The sequence below is a fragment of the Suncus etruscus genome, chromosome 17, assembly GCF_024139225.1.
Source record: "Suncus etruscus isolate mSunEtr1 chromosome 17, mSunEtr1.pri.cur, whole genome shotgun sequence".
Taxonomy (NCBI): Eukaryota; Metazoa; Chordata; class Mammalia; order Eulipotyphla; family Soricidae; genus Suncus; species Suncus etruscus.
Window position 1 is genome coordinate 44,426,044 of NC_064864.1, and position 18,328 is coordinate 44,444,371.

At 45.1% G+C, this 18,328-nt stretch overlaps 1 protein-coding gene across 7 annotated transcripts in view; it reads left to right on the plus strand.

The window, feature by feature from the left end:
* Positions 1-18,328, plus strand: part of PAX2 (paired box 2) — an 85,869-nt gene that overhangs the window by 18,096 nt on the left and 49,445 nt on the right. For all 7 annotated transcript variants that reach the window (XM_049764289.1, XM_049790886.1, XM_049764287.1 and 4 more), the window contains 2 exons: positions 16,918-17,003; positions 18,121-18,240. In XM_049764289.1, coding sequence (XP_049620246.1) covers positions 16,918-17,003; positions 18,121-18,240 — 206 coding nt within the window. The remainder of the gene's footprint in view (positions 1-16,917; positions 17,004-18,120; positions 18,241-18,328) is intronic.

The following is an 18,328-nucleotide window of genomic DNA, read 5'->3' on the forward strand; positions in this document are numbered from 1 at the left end:
TGATGCCAATTCTCTGACAATTCTCATGCTACATCATTGACAGAAAATCTTAGCTTATGTCCAGATATGGCAGCAGCACTGTTTTCATTTTATTGGTGTATTCTTTCACTGGGAAATGTCCATTCTACCAGGATGTTCTAGGAAACAAGCTTGGTGGTTAGAAACATTGTGAATGCATTTGGGTTATGATTTCTGGTTTAAAGGAAGGTCAAACAACCTGAAAGTCAAGTGTAGACCAGGTGGTTAGATCATTTTATATCTTAATAAACACAATGGATATATACTTTTCCTTGAGTCTTGGTCAAGAGGACAAGTCACTTCGATCAGGTGGATATAAGCTGTGTAGTAGGCCTGGCTTTTATGAGGGAATTCACTCTCATACTAGGGGCAACATCAGAATTCTTTTTGTGGTGCTCAGGAGTTAATCCTGCTTCTATATTTGGGAGTCAATCCTGAAAGGCTCAAGGGACCACATGAATGCCAGGAATCAAACACAGGTCAGCCGCATTCCAAGACAGAGCCCTACATGCTGTCTTATTTGCTCTGGTTCTTTTTATTTGTTTGTTTGTTTTTGTTTTTGAGTCACACCCTGCCATGCTCAGCTTACTCCTGGCAGGCTTGAAGGACCACATAGGATACAGGAGATCAAATCTGAGATGGCCGCATGAAAGACAACTGCTATACTATGCTCCAGCCCCTCAATATCTGCATTCCTAATAGATAGGATCTTTCAACTATTTATTCTTTCATTAACCTATTCAGAAAACATTTGCTAAATATCTACTATGTGTCCAGAGTCCATGTACACTTTGGTGAATGGGAAAAGTAAGAAAGTGGGCTCTGGGGAGATATTATCATCCTTGAATCCAACTTCCCTGTTCACTGGTTAAGTGGTTATGGGTGAGCCTCTATCCTTCCAGGGCCTTTATCTGAGAGAAGACAATCATGTTGCTCTCTGTTAGGTCTTCCTGAGGGTCACATGAGTTGGCCCACATGAACTTGCTTGGTATTAGGACTGGCAGATAGCAAAAGCACAATTAATGCTGGTTGTTATGATGGTGACAGAAGTCAAGTACACATTTTTGGTTCTTTGTCTATTACTGTGTATTTAGATATGGTGTATATAAACTGCAGTTTGGGTTTTTTGTTTTGTTTTTGTTTCGGTGCTACATCTGGCGATGCTCAGGGTTTATACTAGTTCTGCACTCAGGAATCACTACTATAGTGCTCGGGTGACCCTGTTGAATGCTAGAGATCAAACCTGTACTATTGCTCTGGCCTCAAAAAAAAAAAAAAACTTTACATAAAAAAGCTCGAGGAATTCAAAAGATGTTTCACAAACAGAACTATGCATCCTGAGTGCCTGTGAGAATTATGGCCACTGTGAGCCCTGTAGTGTGTTTTCTACCCCACCACTGAGCAGAATGTAAGCAGGTAATTGTCCTCTTTGCCTACCTTACCTGTGAGTTTAGACTGAGTGTTTGTGTGTGTATGTGATATGTGGTTAGTGTAATGTGCACACATATGTATGTGTGTGATGTATGTGGGTTTTTTTTGTGTGTGGAGTGTGCATGTGAGTAGGTTGTGTGTTTGTTGTTTGTGTGTGTTGTATGTGCACATACCCGAGTGTATCTGTGTTGTGTTATGTGTGTTTGTGTTTGTTTCTAGTGTGCATTTGTGGACATGTGTATGCATTCGTGTAGATGTTCCATTGTGGTGAGTGTTTATTGATTGTGTGTACATGTGTGTGGTGTGTGCATGTATACATATGCATGCCTGACTTGGCATGACTACACATTCCTTATCTGGGATAAACCTGCTTGAGGAGTTGAAGGTTGGCATTTTCTGGGCTTCATGGCATTTTCATGGGTTGTGATACTTTGCATTAAAAAATAAAATTAAGCACTCAGGGGGAAAAATCCTTATTTGATAGGTCTGAAGGGTGCTTGTGATTTTTAAATGTCATAGAAGGCAGAGGAAAGAGAGGTAAACAAGAAGAGGGAGGAAGAGAGGAGAGAAAAGGAAGATAAGAAAGAAAAGTAAGTGAGCAAATGTTTGAAATGTGCTACATAGCCCAAGTTCTAGGGAAGCAGGGGACTCTGAGAGTGCTGCAATTATTTCCATTGCTAAGGATTAAAATAGTTTCCTTTTTTATGTATTGTAATCATTACTTGTTTCGGAGGTCACACCAAGGGATACTCTAAGACACATCCTGGGGTGGTGTTTGAGAATCATTTCTAGCAGTGGTAAGGGGACTATACTATATTTGGATCTGAACCTGGGGCTTTTCTGTTGTTGTTTGTTTTGCTTTGTTTTGGAGCCAATGGTGCTCAGGGGTTCTCAGGGGTTATTTCTGGCTCTGCAGTCAGAAATCATCCCTGGAGGGCTCAGTGTAACTATATTGGATGCTGGGATTGAACCTACGTCATCTGCATGCAACGCAAATGCTAGGGGTCCTGTACGCAAAGCATGTGCTTCAGGCATCAGAGCTATCTTCCTAGCCCTTATGATTTTACATTTTAACGAATTGATTTATTTTGGTGCCTCCCATATAGTCTTTAGGGGCCCAGAAACCATTCCCTTCAGTCAGTTGGGCCTGGTGCTTCAGTATGCTGGCGTAGCAATGCAGAGCGGCTCAGTCTAAGTCGTGCTGACTTGGCAATGCTGAAGGCCATGTGGGGCTTGGAATCAAACTTGGATGAAAGTGCAGGCAAGGCACATACTCCTGATGCCTATTTCTGGGCTAGCTATTCTCCAGCCTGGTAAGAAAATATTTTTAAATTTTGTTGTAATGCTACATCTGGCAGTGCTTAGAGCTTACTCCTGGCCCTGTGCATAAGGCACACTCCTGGTGGTACACAGGAACCATATGGGGTGCTGGGGATCAAATCCAAGTAAGCAAAGTAAGTGCCTCAGCCACCGTACCTGACTTGGAATAAAAATTTTTGGAGCCAGAGCGATAGCACAGCGGTAAAACGTTTGCCTTGTAAATGGCCAACACAGGATAGACCTCAGTTCGAACCCCGGCATCCCATGTGGTCCCCCGAGCCTGCCAGGAGTGACATCTGAGTGCAGAGCCAGATGAATGCCACCGGGTGTGACCCAAAAACTAAAAAGAAATTCTAGAGAAAATTTTACTTTGGGCATAATAACATATTCAGTGCAGTGACTAAAAACAACTGGTCAACCACAGATTCTCCTGAAGATTTTCCCAACAAAAGCTATGATGAAAAGCAGAGTTTCCAATACTTTGACTATGTACGTACTCCTTGTCTATAGGGGGATCTCATGGAATGAGGCTGAGGTCCCAAATTTTTCCTGTCTCTTTGGCCTAATTCTGCTCAGGAAACTTCCATGAGATCCAGACTCACATGCCTTATTAATCTTTGCTAGTTGCTTCTTTTCTTACTTATCCCCAGCTTCCCAATGTAACCCCAGACCCTGCAGTTCCTCATTTATATTTGTTAGCTGGTAAAGAGTGCAGAAAGTAAATACTTTAAAAATATTTTAATTAGTTTTAAGTAGCTAGATTTGAATCATTAGAGGGTGGTAATTCTTAATAATTTTTAGGTATGGAGATGATAATTCTTAGTGATGCTTGGGATACTATATGGTGCCAGGTATTGAATGTGGGTCTCTCACAGACAAAGCACTTGTATCTCCCAAAATACACATGCTCCAATACACTGAGCCATTTCCTGGACCCATAAGGTAAATATTTTAAATGAACTAAATTTTATTCACAAAAGCACAGACTAATTTCTACCTGAATAAGTGTTTTAGAGTCTCTGCTTTTCTTTCTGTGTCTCCTTAAATCACACATCTCTTTACTTAATTTTGATTTATTTCTACATAATTTGATTTTTCTTAGAATTTTGTAGATATGAGCACGGAGATGTACATAGACCAGAGGTCAATCTCATGCCTGGCCTGTGGTATAAATACAAGGACTTATGAAGCTCCCATATTTATAATAATAAAAATGGTAAGAGCTATTCACAGAAATAGCAGTAATTAATGAGTGTTTGCTGAAGTAGGAATGGTTATAAGCATGTTGCATGTACTCATTGATTTCACTCTCATGAACAATCCCATAGAGATTTATGGAATTATTTATAGATGTGGTAACTCAAGTACTGAGAAGTTAAATAACTTGCTCAGGTCACGGGCTAAGTAGCAGAAGTAGGATTTGGACCCATGCAAGTACTGACTTCTACATTGGATTTCTCATCAGCTTTGGATCACAGTGGAGGCATGAGTCACGCTTGGGGAACTCTGTCTATTTTGTAATCTCAGGTCCAGTACCATCACCATCCACTTCCTAACAAACTCAGAACAAAGATTCTATGTTCCAATAGACAGTCACCCATGGCACAAGTTCCTATGCTCTTCTATAGGAGTGTGGACCACTTCTGAGCAGCAGCATCTGGGGATATTGGGAAAGAAGAGGCTGATGCTCAGAGCCTCAGACCAGAGGGGCTATTGGTTCTTGGGTCTATAATTCACACTGCTGTTCCCATTGGGATTGAGGAAATGTATTCCCCTCTATCCTTTGTTGGTCCTGCCAAGAATATAGAATCGCATGAGGCAGAGGGTTTAGCCCAAGAGCTGAATTCATCAAATGAGACAGATGCAGGTAGGCTGACCTGTGCTAGGGAGTTAGGTTTAACAGGGGCAGATTCCTTTCAGAAAGCAGACACTTGTGCATTTGGTTTTGAAGAAGATATTTGTCCTGCATTTTTAGAATTATTCCTCTGGAAAAGAACTATGCAAATGACAAACCCAGTGTAAGTTAGAAGAAAAAAGCTAAAGGATGGACAACGTGATTTCAATGATCTTTATATAACAAAACTAAAGGATTGGCTCCACAACTCTCATCATACTGAAAAAGCAATTACCAAATCATACCCCACCACTGAGATCCAGTGTCATTACTCAACTCACATCACCAAGGAGACACCCATTAACCTAATCTCTGAGACGTACATTCCGAAAAGAGAGGAGGAAAAAAAGGCTGCTGATATGATCAACGAACACAATAATTCAAAGCAGAAACACAGACATTGCCACTGAACAATACTCAAATTCCTCCAAGTCAGTGTTACACAAAGTGCAGTCGCCTTGACACAATACCGCAAAACACCAAGTCACAAGCCTTCAGCCAACTGCTGGAATGCAGAGACACAATGCAATACAAGGTACCATACAACACAATTCAAACTCCTTGTTCCACAGACACACCCATACGTACAGGCTAAAATCAGGCTGCCACCAAACTCTGGTTAACACTTTTTTAGACATAGCCTTGGGTCTCTAGGCAACATCCACCCAGCCACAAACCCTCCCCACAGTAGGTTCCCCAAGCCAGTCACTTTGTTGAACCCCAAGAGCAGTACAGCCGCAGCAGATGTGTCCAGACCATCACCTCCAATAAGGTCTGCAATGTGACTCTTGCTAGTATACAAGTGACTGTCTCTTGAGCCCGCTTCCTGAGACAAGACACATCAGGTCTCTCCTAGTTGGGCTTCAATAAGACCTTGTTGCTGTTTCTGAAAATGACAGTGCTCCAGGGATGGAGCAAAGGTAGGGGTGTGATGAAAGGGGTTCACCAAGCTGGGTGCAGGAATTCCCCTTCCTCCACCCAGCCCTGTCTCCTTGTGGCCATTCCAGAGCCGAAACCCTCTTGCTGGGTGTTCACTGAGTATCGATTCCGTCTGCAAGCAATTTTAATATTTCTTCAGGGACTTTCCAGCAACAGCACAAGTCATTAATTCACCCTCCCAAATTGCTTATTCAATAGCAGGAACATGGCTCCTGAATAAAGTCCCAGAATTTATGTGACTCGCACGAGTCAGGAGGTCAAACAACTGTTATGGAGTGAAGTTAAAAATCCAAATAAAATATTGACACTTTTTTGGGGAGGGGTGGGGGAAGAAGTAAAGGTATTTAAAATGGGTTTTTGTTGCAATGCCCCCAGGATAAAGAATGGAAGGAGACTGAAGACAAGTTGGAGTTTATAAAAATCAATGGAATTTATTGCACATCTACTTGGCATTTAATACTTCTCTCATTTCCACATCTCCCTCTCCCACCTGTCCTGAACACAGAAAGATACACAGGTGTATAAATGCATGTTGATGCACATCAATATTGGGCTCAGGATAGTATGAAGTGTGGGTGATAGTACATATGAGATGTATGGTAGTAGGAGATGCGGGGAGCCTTTGAGGTACTCCCAGAAGGACATGGAAGTGAGTGTGGAGTCCCATATGATTGTGACTCACATATTTAACAGAAATGGGCATCACTGAGCTAAAATTCATGGCATGAGTCTTGATAACTAGATCCTGTATTATAAATCTTAGATCAATGCATTATAAGAGACATGGATATAAAGATACACCCACTAATCTTAGAAGCTGACAAGTTCTGTCACTATGCAATATTGCACACAATCATGTATCTGATTTGGAAACTAGATAGATAAGTAGATGAAATAGATAAATGGCTAAATGGACAGAGATAGGGCATTTGGAATCTTTCCCCTCTAAACTCACCGTGCACAGATAACATACAGAAAGCACAGACACTTAACCTAAAGGTGTGGTTGGTTTGTAACAGACACTTGATGTTTTTCACATACAAGGTGGCAGGTACGGCATGTTTAGATTCACAGTTATAGCGATCTCTATGTATCACCTGCCAGGTAATTTGCCCAGTGTCCAGGTCACAAGAGTGAAAAAACAAAAGGAAAAATTTTGCTTCGTGTCTGAACCACAAAGTATTAATACAGACATTTTTTTAAAAGAGGTAATAGGATTTAACCTATAGAATCTGCAACCACAGGTCTGGACGGAGTACAGGGGTCTTATAGCATGTAAATAGTTGTTTTATTGTTAAAACAGAGAAGTTTCCTATTTGATAGGTTGGCTTTGGGAGATGAATGAGAACGCTAATTTGTTTACATTTATTATGATGCTTGTTAAATCATGAATATGAGTAAGTGAGAGTTATTACTTTTACTCCTACTATATGCAGCTCCCTCTGAGTCTCTTATCTGTACGTGCAATGATTGACTAACTAGCCAGTGATTAGAGGCTGTGTTTAAAGTCAGTCTCCAAATTCAAATCCTGGCTCTGCTACTTAACCAGCTTGTGTTACTTAGTGCAAAGTTACTTAACCTAAACTTTAGTTTCTGTCTCCCTAGACTAGGAATAAAAATCTTCAAAAATTATCACAAATAATTTATGAAAAGTGCTTAGCACTGACATATAATAATAATAATAATAATAATAAATTAGCTTAAATTCTTTAGGACTATATTATTATTGGGCTAGAAAAAAATAGCCCAACAAGCTGAAACATATGCTTTTTTATGCAAAAGATTCGTGTTTAATCCTAAACTCTAAGCCAGGAGTAGGCCCTGAGCACCTCTGGGTGTGAGCCCAATTATTTTAATTTTTTTTCAATTATTTTAAATTTTATATAATTACTAATAACAACTAGGAGTCATATGCAACAAATCACTTTAAGTACTTTCTTTGTGCCAGGCACTATTGGTAAGTGCTTGAAATAAAGTGGTGAGAAAAATGGATATCTTATATGCCTTCCTGAAGCTCTGAGTCTCAGAGAGGACTGATTTTAGTAAACCAGAAAACAAGGCTGGATAGATAGCACAGTGAGTAAGGCACTTGTCTTGTATGCAGTCAACCCAGGCTTGATCTCCAGCATCATATGATTCCCAGAGCACTGCCAAGAGTGATTCTTGAGTGTAGAACTAGGAGGAATCCCTGAGCACCTCCAGGTGTGACCCAAAAGCCAAAAAAGAGAAAGAAGAATCCTGAAAGAATACAAGACCCCAGAAGGGAAGAGGGAACAGAGAGAAGTAGGTTGGAAAGTCACAGCAAAACTTAGTTGGGAAAGATTGTGCAGGCCAGTCTGAGGAATCCTTGTGGGTTACAGGATCCTGCTGCAGGGAGGAAGAGACAGTTGTAGCATCAGGCCCAGCAGGTTCTTTTGGGAGACAGAGAGGCTGGAGTATCTAGGTGAAAGATGGAGGCAGGGAGGCCAGGCAGGGGTTCCCTTCCCCCTGACTCCCCAGCTACCTTCTACGTGCTCAGGGAAATGGAACCGCCTATAGGAAACTCAGGAGAGCAGGCAGGGGTCTGTGCAATGCCTCCTTTCAGGGGGCACAACTGTAAGTCACAGCTTCAGTCAGACTTCTAACTCGTGGAGTTCCCCACAAAGGATGATGGGTGGACAGTAGGTAGAGCCCAGTGTGAAGCTAGAAGCCCAGACAGCTGAGGGCAGGGCCAGTGGCGAGAGAAGCTAGTCTGGTCACGCTCCGGGCTTGGCACGCACTGCAAACTGGTTTCCAAATGGTTAGTTAAACACATTGCCCCTTAATTTTTAAACCTATGCATATCTTGAAGTTAAATCAACCCATATGCTCACCATTCATCATCTAAACCATCACTATTGCCCCCTTGGGCCAGCCCCATGGCCCATCTAGCCCAGTAAATTGTATCCGGCCTGGGCTCAGAGGGATACATGGTAGAAGGTTCCGCATCTTCAATGCTATTCTTCGGAAGCTGACTTGAAGTAGGAAATATGCCTGGGGTCTTAGGACCCCACTAGCAATCTGTCATCCATGTACTGAAAACAAGATGAAAATTATTTTTCTTTTTAACCTTTAATTTAGTATCTGCAGAGGATAGCTTGAACACTGGAGTCAGTTGGAGACAGGATGAGCAGGAGAGAAATGTGAATTGATTCTTTTTTGTTATTTTTTGGTCACACCTAGTGATGTTCAGGCTTACTCTTGGCTCTGTGCTCAGAAATCACTTTTTGCGGGGCTCAGGGGATTATATGGGATACAGGGATTGAACCCAGGTCAGCCACATGCAAGGCAAGAGCCTTACCCACCATACTATCACTTCAGTCCCAGGAGTAAGGAAGATTCTTAACTCAATAAGACTTGCTCCCCACTCTCTCAGGGATGGTTTACATCAGGGGTCTCAAACTCAATTTACCTGGGGGCCGCAGGAGGCAAAATCGGGGTGATCCTTGAGTGCAAAGTCATTGGGGGTGTGTGACCCAAACAACTAAAACAAAACAAAACAGATTCCTCTAGGGCAGGGCCAATGGCCCTCGGGCTGAGAGTTTGAAACCCCTGGTTTACATTCTTTATGGTTTATGCTCACATAAGCCACATATATGGGAGTGTTAAAGAATGATTTGGAGAATTTGCTTCAATACTGATTTCTGGAGCTCTAGTACAGATTTATTGGTTGTCAGAAATTCTCACCAGGGTTTGCAAAGGTTCTGAGAGTTTGCGTTTTAGCACCCTTCCTGGTGGGTGAAGGTAGTCATTACAGGTCTGTGATTCAAGGAGAGAGGCATGTAGCACCTATAAGTTTGTTAAGACTCTCATCTCTTGAATGTATAAATGTCTGAGTTCTCAGGAAAGAGGCAGAAGCTCCTGGCACACATGGAGGAATGCAGTGGGCAGGGGAAGGGGGACTAGGATCTGGAAGCCTGTGTCCTGCAGATTCCTGCTCCAGCAGAAACCAGGGTTCTGGAAAGTGTCCTCACCTTCTGGGCTATGTACAGGCCCAACACTGCCCAGCAGCCAGACTGGCATGGGCAGAGCAGACATCCCTGCATTCTGCACAGGCCACAGGTCTGGAGCCCAGAATGCCAGGTGAGGCCAAGCCAAGTATTTTTTCTTTCTTTCTTTCTTTCTTTCTTTCTTTCTTTCTTTCTTTCTTTCTTTCTTTCTTTCTTTCTTTCTTTCTTTCTTTCTTTCTTTCTTTCTTTCTTTCTTTCTTTCTTTCTCTTTCTTTCTTCTTCTTCTTCTTTCTTTCTTTCTTTCTTTCTTTCTTTCTTTCTTTCTTTCTTTCTTTCTTTCTTTCTTTCTTTCTTTCTTTCTTTCTTTCTTTCTTTCTTTTTTTGGTTTACAGGTCACACCCAGCAGCGCTCAGGGGTTACTCCTCACTCTATGCTAAGACAATCACTCCTGGCAGGATTGGGGGACCATATGGGAATTCGAATCACTGTCCTTTTGCATGCAAGCCAAACATCCTACCTCCATGCTATCTCTCCTGCCCCAAGCCAAGCACTTCTATGTTCCTTGGGGAAAGGCCAGTAATGCTGTTCTCTTGGGGTCCCCATGGGGATAAAGAGGAGCTTGTTTCATTTTCTGGTTCCCAGAATGTATATCAGAGAATGGAGCAATAGTGCAGTGGGTAGTGTGCTTATTTTCCATGCAGTCAATTCAAGTTTGTTCCCTGGCACTCTGTATGGTCTCCCTAGCATCACCAGGAGTAAACTCTAAACAGATAAGCAGAGCATCAGGAATAAGACCTGAGCACCATTGAATGTGGCCCAAACAAAACAACTGAATTACTTTAGCTCTTTTGAGTTTATAAGATTTGAAAGTGGACATCTTCTATGGGAGAATCTATACTTTCTCCCTCTTTCTCTCTCCCTCCCTCCTTCCCTCTCTCTCTCACCATCAAATGTCCCACCTGTTTGTATGACTCTAAATTATCAGGGACAATGCCTGATACAAGCAGTTCTTGAAGGTCCAACATGAAGTTCTTGCTTGCATTCACTGAGCAGAATTCCTTTTGCTGGTGCAAATATCACTTTATCACTTGACTGAAGTGGTCACAAGCAGGGGACCTCCCCACTGCTTGTCTGTCTTTATGGTTCCTATGACTTGCCATCCAGGGGTTAAGTATTTTCTGGCCAGATTTCTGTTTATTTGCTTTTTTATTGTTGCTTTTGGCCCACAATGGTGGTATTCAGGGAAGATTCCAGTTACTGTACTCAGAGATCATTCCTGGCAGTCTCGTGGGACCATAATGTAGTGTTGGAGATAGAACCTGGGTTGGGTACTTGTAAGGAAAATGTCTTTTTTTTTTTTTTTTTTTTGGTTTTTGAGCCACTCCCGGCAGTGCTCAGGGGTTACTCCTGGCTGTCTGCTCAGAAATAGCTCCTGGCAGGCACGGGGGACCATATGGGACACCGGGATTCGAACCAACCACCTTTGGTTTGCAAAGCAAATGCCGCTGTGCTATCTCTCCGGGCCCAGGAAAATGTCTTAATCAGTGTATTGTCATTTGTTTATTGCCAAGACTAAAAACAGGTTAAATGATTCACTATGTCTACACACAAGTCTGTTGAGACTTGACTTCTTGTCGCAGACCCTTCTGAGAAACTGGTGAAATGACCGGGCCAGAGCCTAACCCATTGGTCCCCTAAGAAGTAATTTTAATATGAAAACGGCTATCTGTTCTTGGCCATACCTGGACATTGGGTATGTCACACTGTCAGTAGATCCATTTCCATTTCCCAGGAAACACTGTTCAGGAAGCTACTTTGCTATGTTGCTCAGAAACCACAAGTAATCTCTGGGCTTGGGGAGATTTGCTTATAGGCCAAGACCTGGACCTAAGCTTCTCCCACCTGAATTCATACTCCAGAATCACTGTGTGTTAAGTGAGTGGCCTTGGGCAGGTTATGATGTGAATTCTCTGCAAAATGGGTCGTTGTGAGACTGAAGTTAATATATTTTTGTGTTGTGAGTGTGTGCGCGTGCGCGTGTGCGCGCGCGCACGCGCTTTGGTGCTTGATCATACCTAGTTGTGTTCAGGGGCTACTTCTGGCTCTATGCTGAGCGATCATTCCCAGCAGATCTCAAGGGAACCATGTGATGCAGCAGATTGAAACCAGGCCTCCAGTACGCAAATCATGTACTCAGCCCACTGAACTGTTACTGGCCCCTGAACTCATCTTTGAAGTGCTCATAGGTAGCCTCACCAGTTGACAGCATTCACTATCTGCGAAGTATTTATTACTAGCACCTCTGCTTCAAGAAATCCTGAGCAACCTCTAGAATGTTGCCACTTCCCTCCCTTTCAGGTGAGCTGTCCAAGGTCACCTCGATGCTAATAAGGACCCCTTCTTGCTCCACCTCTGGGAGAGTTCTTACTCACCATTTATTATGATATAATATAATGCAATATTATATCATACATAACATAACATAATATGATGGGTAGGTTAACTTGAAAACCCTGAGGCGGACCAGGGATGGATGGATAGATGAATAGATACATTTGCACTAAGTATACATACATTATATCATTCTATTGATTTGTAAAAAGTTCCCGGTCTGCCTGGCTGTAATGAGATTTTTGAACTTTGCGTGGCGATCAATGAGAGGAATATTATTGGCCTGGAGAATTGATATACCTGCTCTCAGTGGCTTGTTCTGCTCCCAGGCTGCCCCGGCCCCCCAGGTGTACGATTCCAGCAGACACTTAACCTTTTTTACAGTGTCATCAGGCTAAAAGGAATCTAATAGTGACACAGGACTTGTGCTCAGCACTCTGCCACTATTGCTTTCCTGTCACAAATAATTTATAGCCTTCTATTTCCATCCCTGAGCCTACACCCCAGCCTGCCTCCTGCTTTCCCCAGCTCAAAGGAATCAATACACTCCCAGAGCCACTATGGGACTTCAGGGGACAAGGGGACAGACAGACAGACAAAGAGAGAGGAGAAAGAGGTGGGCGGGGAGGGACTCTCCTATGTGCTTTCTGAGCATGAAGATCTCTTTCTTCAAGAGTTTCACCTCATCGCATGCTTTCCGGAGACCAGACAGAACTGATCTCAGCATGGCAGGAGGAATAGGCCACCTAGATATAAACCTGAGTGAAAGTGACTCATCTGCCTTGTCATCCTGCCCCTAGAGCTCTGCCATCATCTTGGTCACTCTCAGGTCCAGTGCTCTGCCCAAGGGTCCCACAGTCTGTCTTTCTGAGACTCATAGGCACCCTCAGTTGGGGTCAACCTGCCCGTACTCTTTCCAGGGGCTCTGTGGAAGCTGCAGGGGCCAGCCTGGGGTAGATGGAACTGAGAGGTCCAGTCTGCCCATGACTCAAGCCCTCAGTTGTAAGTAGCCAGGCCTTGGACTCACCCATAGGAATAATAATACGAATCATTATTGTTATTATGAGAGTATTTATTGAGCCACTCATTCTCCTCATCAATTATAGCGATTCTCCCAATCACTTCTCCCAATAGACCACAGGGTGGATTGCATGAGCAGCTTATTTAACAGATGAGGGACTAAGGAACTGTCTAGGGTTTCCCAAGTCTGTTAGTCACAGAGCCAGGACGCAACCTGTGAGGCTGAAACATGTTCAGTGCCCGAAGTCACTGTGCTAGGCCAGGAGAAGTGGGTGAGGAAAAACCTCTGAAAGAAGTGGGAAGCAGGCAGTTTGGCAGTTCAATCTCTGTGGAAATAGAAAAGTAGCACTTTTAGTACCCCAAACAGACATTCCCAACCCTCTGAGGATCTGGATGAGGATACATGTTTGTCCAGGGCGGGCCATGGAGCTGATATATGTGTCCAGATCTCTTCTCCGGTCAAGAAGGAAACAGGTTGAAGTGATAGCACAGTGGGAAAGGCACTTGCCTTGCATGTGGAGCCAGAATTAAGCCCTGAGCACTGCCAGTTCTGATACACACACACACACACACACACACACACACACACACACACACACACACACACGAGGAAAGGAAATTGGAGGGCAAGAGGAGAGGTACTGGGATGATCTCCCTCAGTGCCCTCCAGCATCTGCTTTATTGATCCTCTTGCCCCATGGCAGTCCCAGGACCTGTTGGTTGTCCCTGGAGGCTGGAGGGCAGCAGATGGCAGTCAGGGTTCCACATCCCACCCAGGTGCTTAAATTCCCATGAGGGAGAATTTAGGTCTAGAGATGGCAAGTGTCCACAGCCCTGGAAGCACAGAAGGACCCCATAAACAGTAGTGACTTCCAGCAGGCTCTTGACCCAGACCCCTTTCTCATGAATGACTTTTTTTTTTTTTTTTGGTTTTTGGACCACACCCGACGATGCTCAGGGGTTACTCCTGGCTGTCTGCTCAGAAATAGCTCCTGGCAGGCACGAGGGACCATATGGGACACCGGGATTCGAACCAACCACCTTAGGTCCTGGATCGGCTGCTTGCAAGGCAAACACCACTGTGCTATCTCTCCGGGCCCTCATGAATGACTTTTCATCTCTGTTGCCTCAGCCAAAGCCATTCCAATACCCAAGGTTTGAGGCTCTGGATGATGAAGGCCAAAACCTCAGTGCTGGTGTCCCCTGTACTCTGCACTGAGTCTCCACTGTGCAGAGTCCCTGAGGTCAAGAGTTATCCCAGGAGCTTCAGCTGCAACAACAGGAGCAGCTGTTCAACATCCTTTGATCCCTTTCTAGATGTCTTGTGTAGATTGGTTTTTTTTTTTTTTTTTTTTGTTCTTAGCCTCTTCCCCACATGTCCATCATCATCATGATCCAGACCTTCCAGCCAATTACTATCAATGACCTTGGCCTTTGGATTTGATAGCAGCTGAAAAAGTATTTTTATTCTAAGAATGAAATTTATTGTTAGAGCCAGAAACAATACAGGGTTAAACAGTGCATGCCTCACTTGTGGCCAGCCCCAGTTCTATCCCTATCACTTCATGGTCCCCAAACATTGCTAGATGCCCAAACTCCAGCTCCTTTGACCAAAAATCACTAGGAGGGGCAACCATATCTCCTGAAGCCCCAAAGTTTCATTTTGAATCTTTGGGGCCTCTCAGAACATGACCTCTGTCCTGCACACTAACTCTTTCCTCCCCATGCTGACCATTGTGTCTCTCTTGCTTCTCTTGGAGAGTCCAGTATCTGCCTTGTAAGTGGCCTGGCTTTACAGCTGTTGCTTCCTGCCTCTTGTGTCCACTCTCTTCTCCCTGTGCCTTTTCTACTATGTTCACTTTTCCTGCCCCTTTCCTCTTCCACCCTCTTTCTTCCTCAGGAGTCTTGAGAACATTCACCTAGGCCATTTGTAGTTATTCTATTGCAGGCTTGGACTCCTTCTTGTCCTTAGCCCCCTCCATCTTCATATCCTCCCCTGATGTTGTGGATTATATTCTGGAAACCTTTTTTTCTTTGGGGGCCTCACCTGGCAGTGCTCAGGGATTACTTCTTATAGTGAATAGGAATCAAACCCAGTCAGCTGGGTGCAAGGGCTATCATTGCTCAGCCCTCCAGAGCTTTTTTTTTTGTTGACATTCATAGACCTGTTCAGCCCAATTCTGTCCTCTCCTGCGTGACCCATTCTGAATCTTCTGTAAGGCTCTCCCTTTGAAAGTGAGTGTTCTTCTGTCCTCCTTGTGCTGTTTGCCCCCCCCCAATACCCCTTTTGATGACAGCAATGTGTGTGATGGTACTCACTAGGGCCTGCACCTGGGTGTCTGGACACTCCCTGCCCACCTCAAGGACTGCAAGCCTGGGGAACAGCATCGTCTCCTCCTCACCAAACTAGTCACTTTCCTGTACCACCACCACCCCTGCCCCATGATGGAGCAAATTTATAATCTTCAATTCAGCGTGTTGGATATAGGCTGCCAAGCCCCAGCCATTCTGCCTCACCATGTTCTGCAAATTCTCTTTTCTTGAGATCAACCTCTTCTTGCTAGAACTTGTCATTTTCTTTTCCCCAGGAACAAGTCTTCTTATCCCCTTAAACTTAGAAACTACCCCTGGGCTTGAGACCCTCTGAACCTGTGTCTTCTATGTTGGAGGTTAGGGAATGACAGAGGAAACCAAAGTCCCCACTTATGGATTCCACTTCAGCTCAGCACCATTCTTCTCTGCTCCATCCCCTGCTCCTCAGTAACTCTTCCAGCTCTCTCATCCCCTAGGAAGAGGCACCTCAGAGTCTTGCTTCCATCTTCCCTCCCAAGTTCTTCTGGCACCCTGGTGAGGCAGAGACTCATCTCCACTGCTTGCTGCTGAGAGACCTGGCCAGTCTGGCTTGGGACTCCCTGGCTTACAGGGGAACCAGCTTCACCCTCTCTTCAAAGACCAGACAGCAAGGACACCTGCTCTGATCCACAGTCACAGGGCAACTGTTCTCCACCAAAGCCCAGGCTGGGTTTTTCCATCCCTGAGCCCGAGTCTGTTGCATGGAGACAAGAGTACACCTAACTTTCTAGCCTGGCTCCTAAAGAAGTTGTGGTTCCTATAAGAGCTCAGAAGGAGGCCATCAGGCCAGTGAGCTAAAAGGGGGCTGGGCTTGGCCTGACTAGAGCCCAGAAAGGGGCTGAAGGAATTGATAAGTGCTGCTAATTTCTGTGCTGGGCTTGAATCTGGGACCAGGAGAAGGGCCCAGCCCTGCCTAGCTAGAGCAAGAGGCAAACCTTGGTCCCTCTTCCTATTCTGGAGGACTGAGATTTCATCTTGGAGTAAAGTCAGTTCCCAACTGATTCGCAGGCCAAGAGCTTAGATAATTCTGTTTCTAGACCAAAAGGCCTATAGAGTTGAGGAGTGATGGGTATCACATCTATCTTCAGAGCCTTTTCTGTGTCCAGAAAAGGGAAGGGTGATTTGCATTGCTCTCCACCACACCCCTATTCCTGGCAGTGTATGGAAGTGTGGGGTGCAGACTCCTACCTACAGCCACACTGGAGGCCTGCTGGGCAGATAGGAGAACAAGTTAAATGTAGTTGCACATGGTTGACCCCAATTATAATCTTTGGCACCCCACAAGAACACTTTAGCCCCACCATAAATGATCTTTGAACACAGGTGGATGTGACTCCCAAACAGAAGAAGGCAAAACAACAAATTAATAACAAAAATAGTAATAATAAAAACCCAAACCCAAGAACAAACCAAAATAGCTGAACCTGATGGGGTGCTTGAAGCCCACAGAGGGTGAACTCAGGCCTGGCCACTGCCAGGTTGAAGTGTGGGTGGGGTGCAGGTGGTAGGATGAGGTGAAGGTGCAGGAGGGCTTGGCCCTGAGGAGAGGGTATGTGACAGTGACACTTTGTCATGCTGTTGCAGGATCATCCGCACCAAAGTCCAGCAGCCTTTCCACCCGACGCCGGATGGGGCCGGGACGGGCGTGGCTGCCCCTGGCCACACCATTGGTAAGAAGATCTGGGAAGTGGGACAAGGGGCCCCTCATGAGAGCCAGCAGCCACCTTGGGACTGCCTGCCTACCCTACTGTGGCCTAACCCCTCACCCCATACTTGCTTCTACACCCAGAGGAGTCAGACACTTAGATGTTCTCTGCCTCTCTCCCCTTTCTTGCCCTCAGAGTTTTCCTTTTTTCCCAGCCCTCTTCCTCATTCTCCATCATAATGCCATGCTGTGATTTGGTCTCCTCCCTGTCCTCCTCTCTTCCATATTTTATTTTCTTGCTCTTACTGGTTTTTTCCTTCCTCTCCTTTTCACTCTTTCCCCTCCTCCCTTCTGTCTCCATCTCTTCTGGTCTGGGCAACTTGATCTAGACCTGCCCCTCTGTCTCACGGTCTCTTACTCACTCTCTGTCTCTCTTGTCCACTGAAGAACTCTGTCTCTCTTTAGCCTCCTTCTTCATGGACCCTCCCTCCATGGCCAAGCCAAGCTGTGGGAAAACTGTTCCCTATGGCAGCTATTCCCTATTTCCCCAAGCAGGTTGCTCTCCTGGATAGTGATAGTGAGTGTTGGATTGAGGGAACAAGGGAGAGGCTGTCCTCAATGGGCCTGTAATCATTTCCTGTTATTCTGGAACAATCGATGAGGAGCTCTCAAGGAACTTGAACAGAGGTGACTGAGAAAGAGGGGTAGGGTGCATCTCAGGGCCACTCCTGTCTCCAGAGAAGCAGTGACTCCTGTCAGGAATGGAAAGGTAACTCCAGAGCCTAAGATCATGAGCCCCATGTGAGACCTGACAAACCAACAGGTTTTTAGTAGGATGTTCCCAGCCTTAGGATTATAGTAGCTGGGTTCACCCTAGGATCTGAGCCCTCACTGGAATCTGAGCCACTTCCTAGATGGAGTCAGACTAGGGGTTTCTGTTCACCCTTTGGGGAGAGAGTTCTGAAGTCTCCGTGAGAGTTATGAGCAGAGGTGGGGCAGCTGACACTACCCAGGTCAGGGCTGGTCAGAAGTGTAGACTTTGGAGCAGCTGTAGCAGCCTGTCCATCCTGACCCACTGAGAATGATGGGGTGGGGCTCCCTTCTGCTCTGGCTGTCCTGATGGCCTCTTTCCCTCTCCTCAGTTCCCAGCACAGCCTCCCCTCCTGTCTCCAGCGCCTCCAATGATCCAGTAGGATCCTACTCCATCAACGGGATCCTGGGGATCCCTCGCTCGAATGGGGAGAAGAGGAAACGTGATGAAGGTAGGAGGAGGGAAGGGCCTTGGCCGCCCATGCTTTGTCCTGGGACACAGGCTCCGGTTTCGGCCCGGCCTCACAGCTGCTCTGCTGT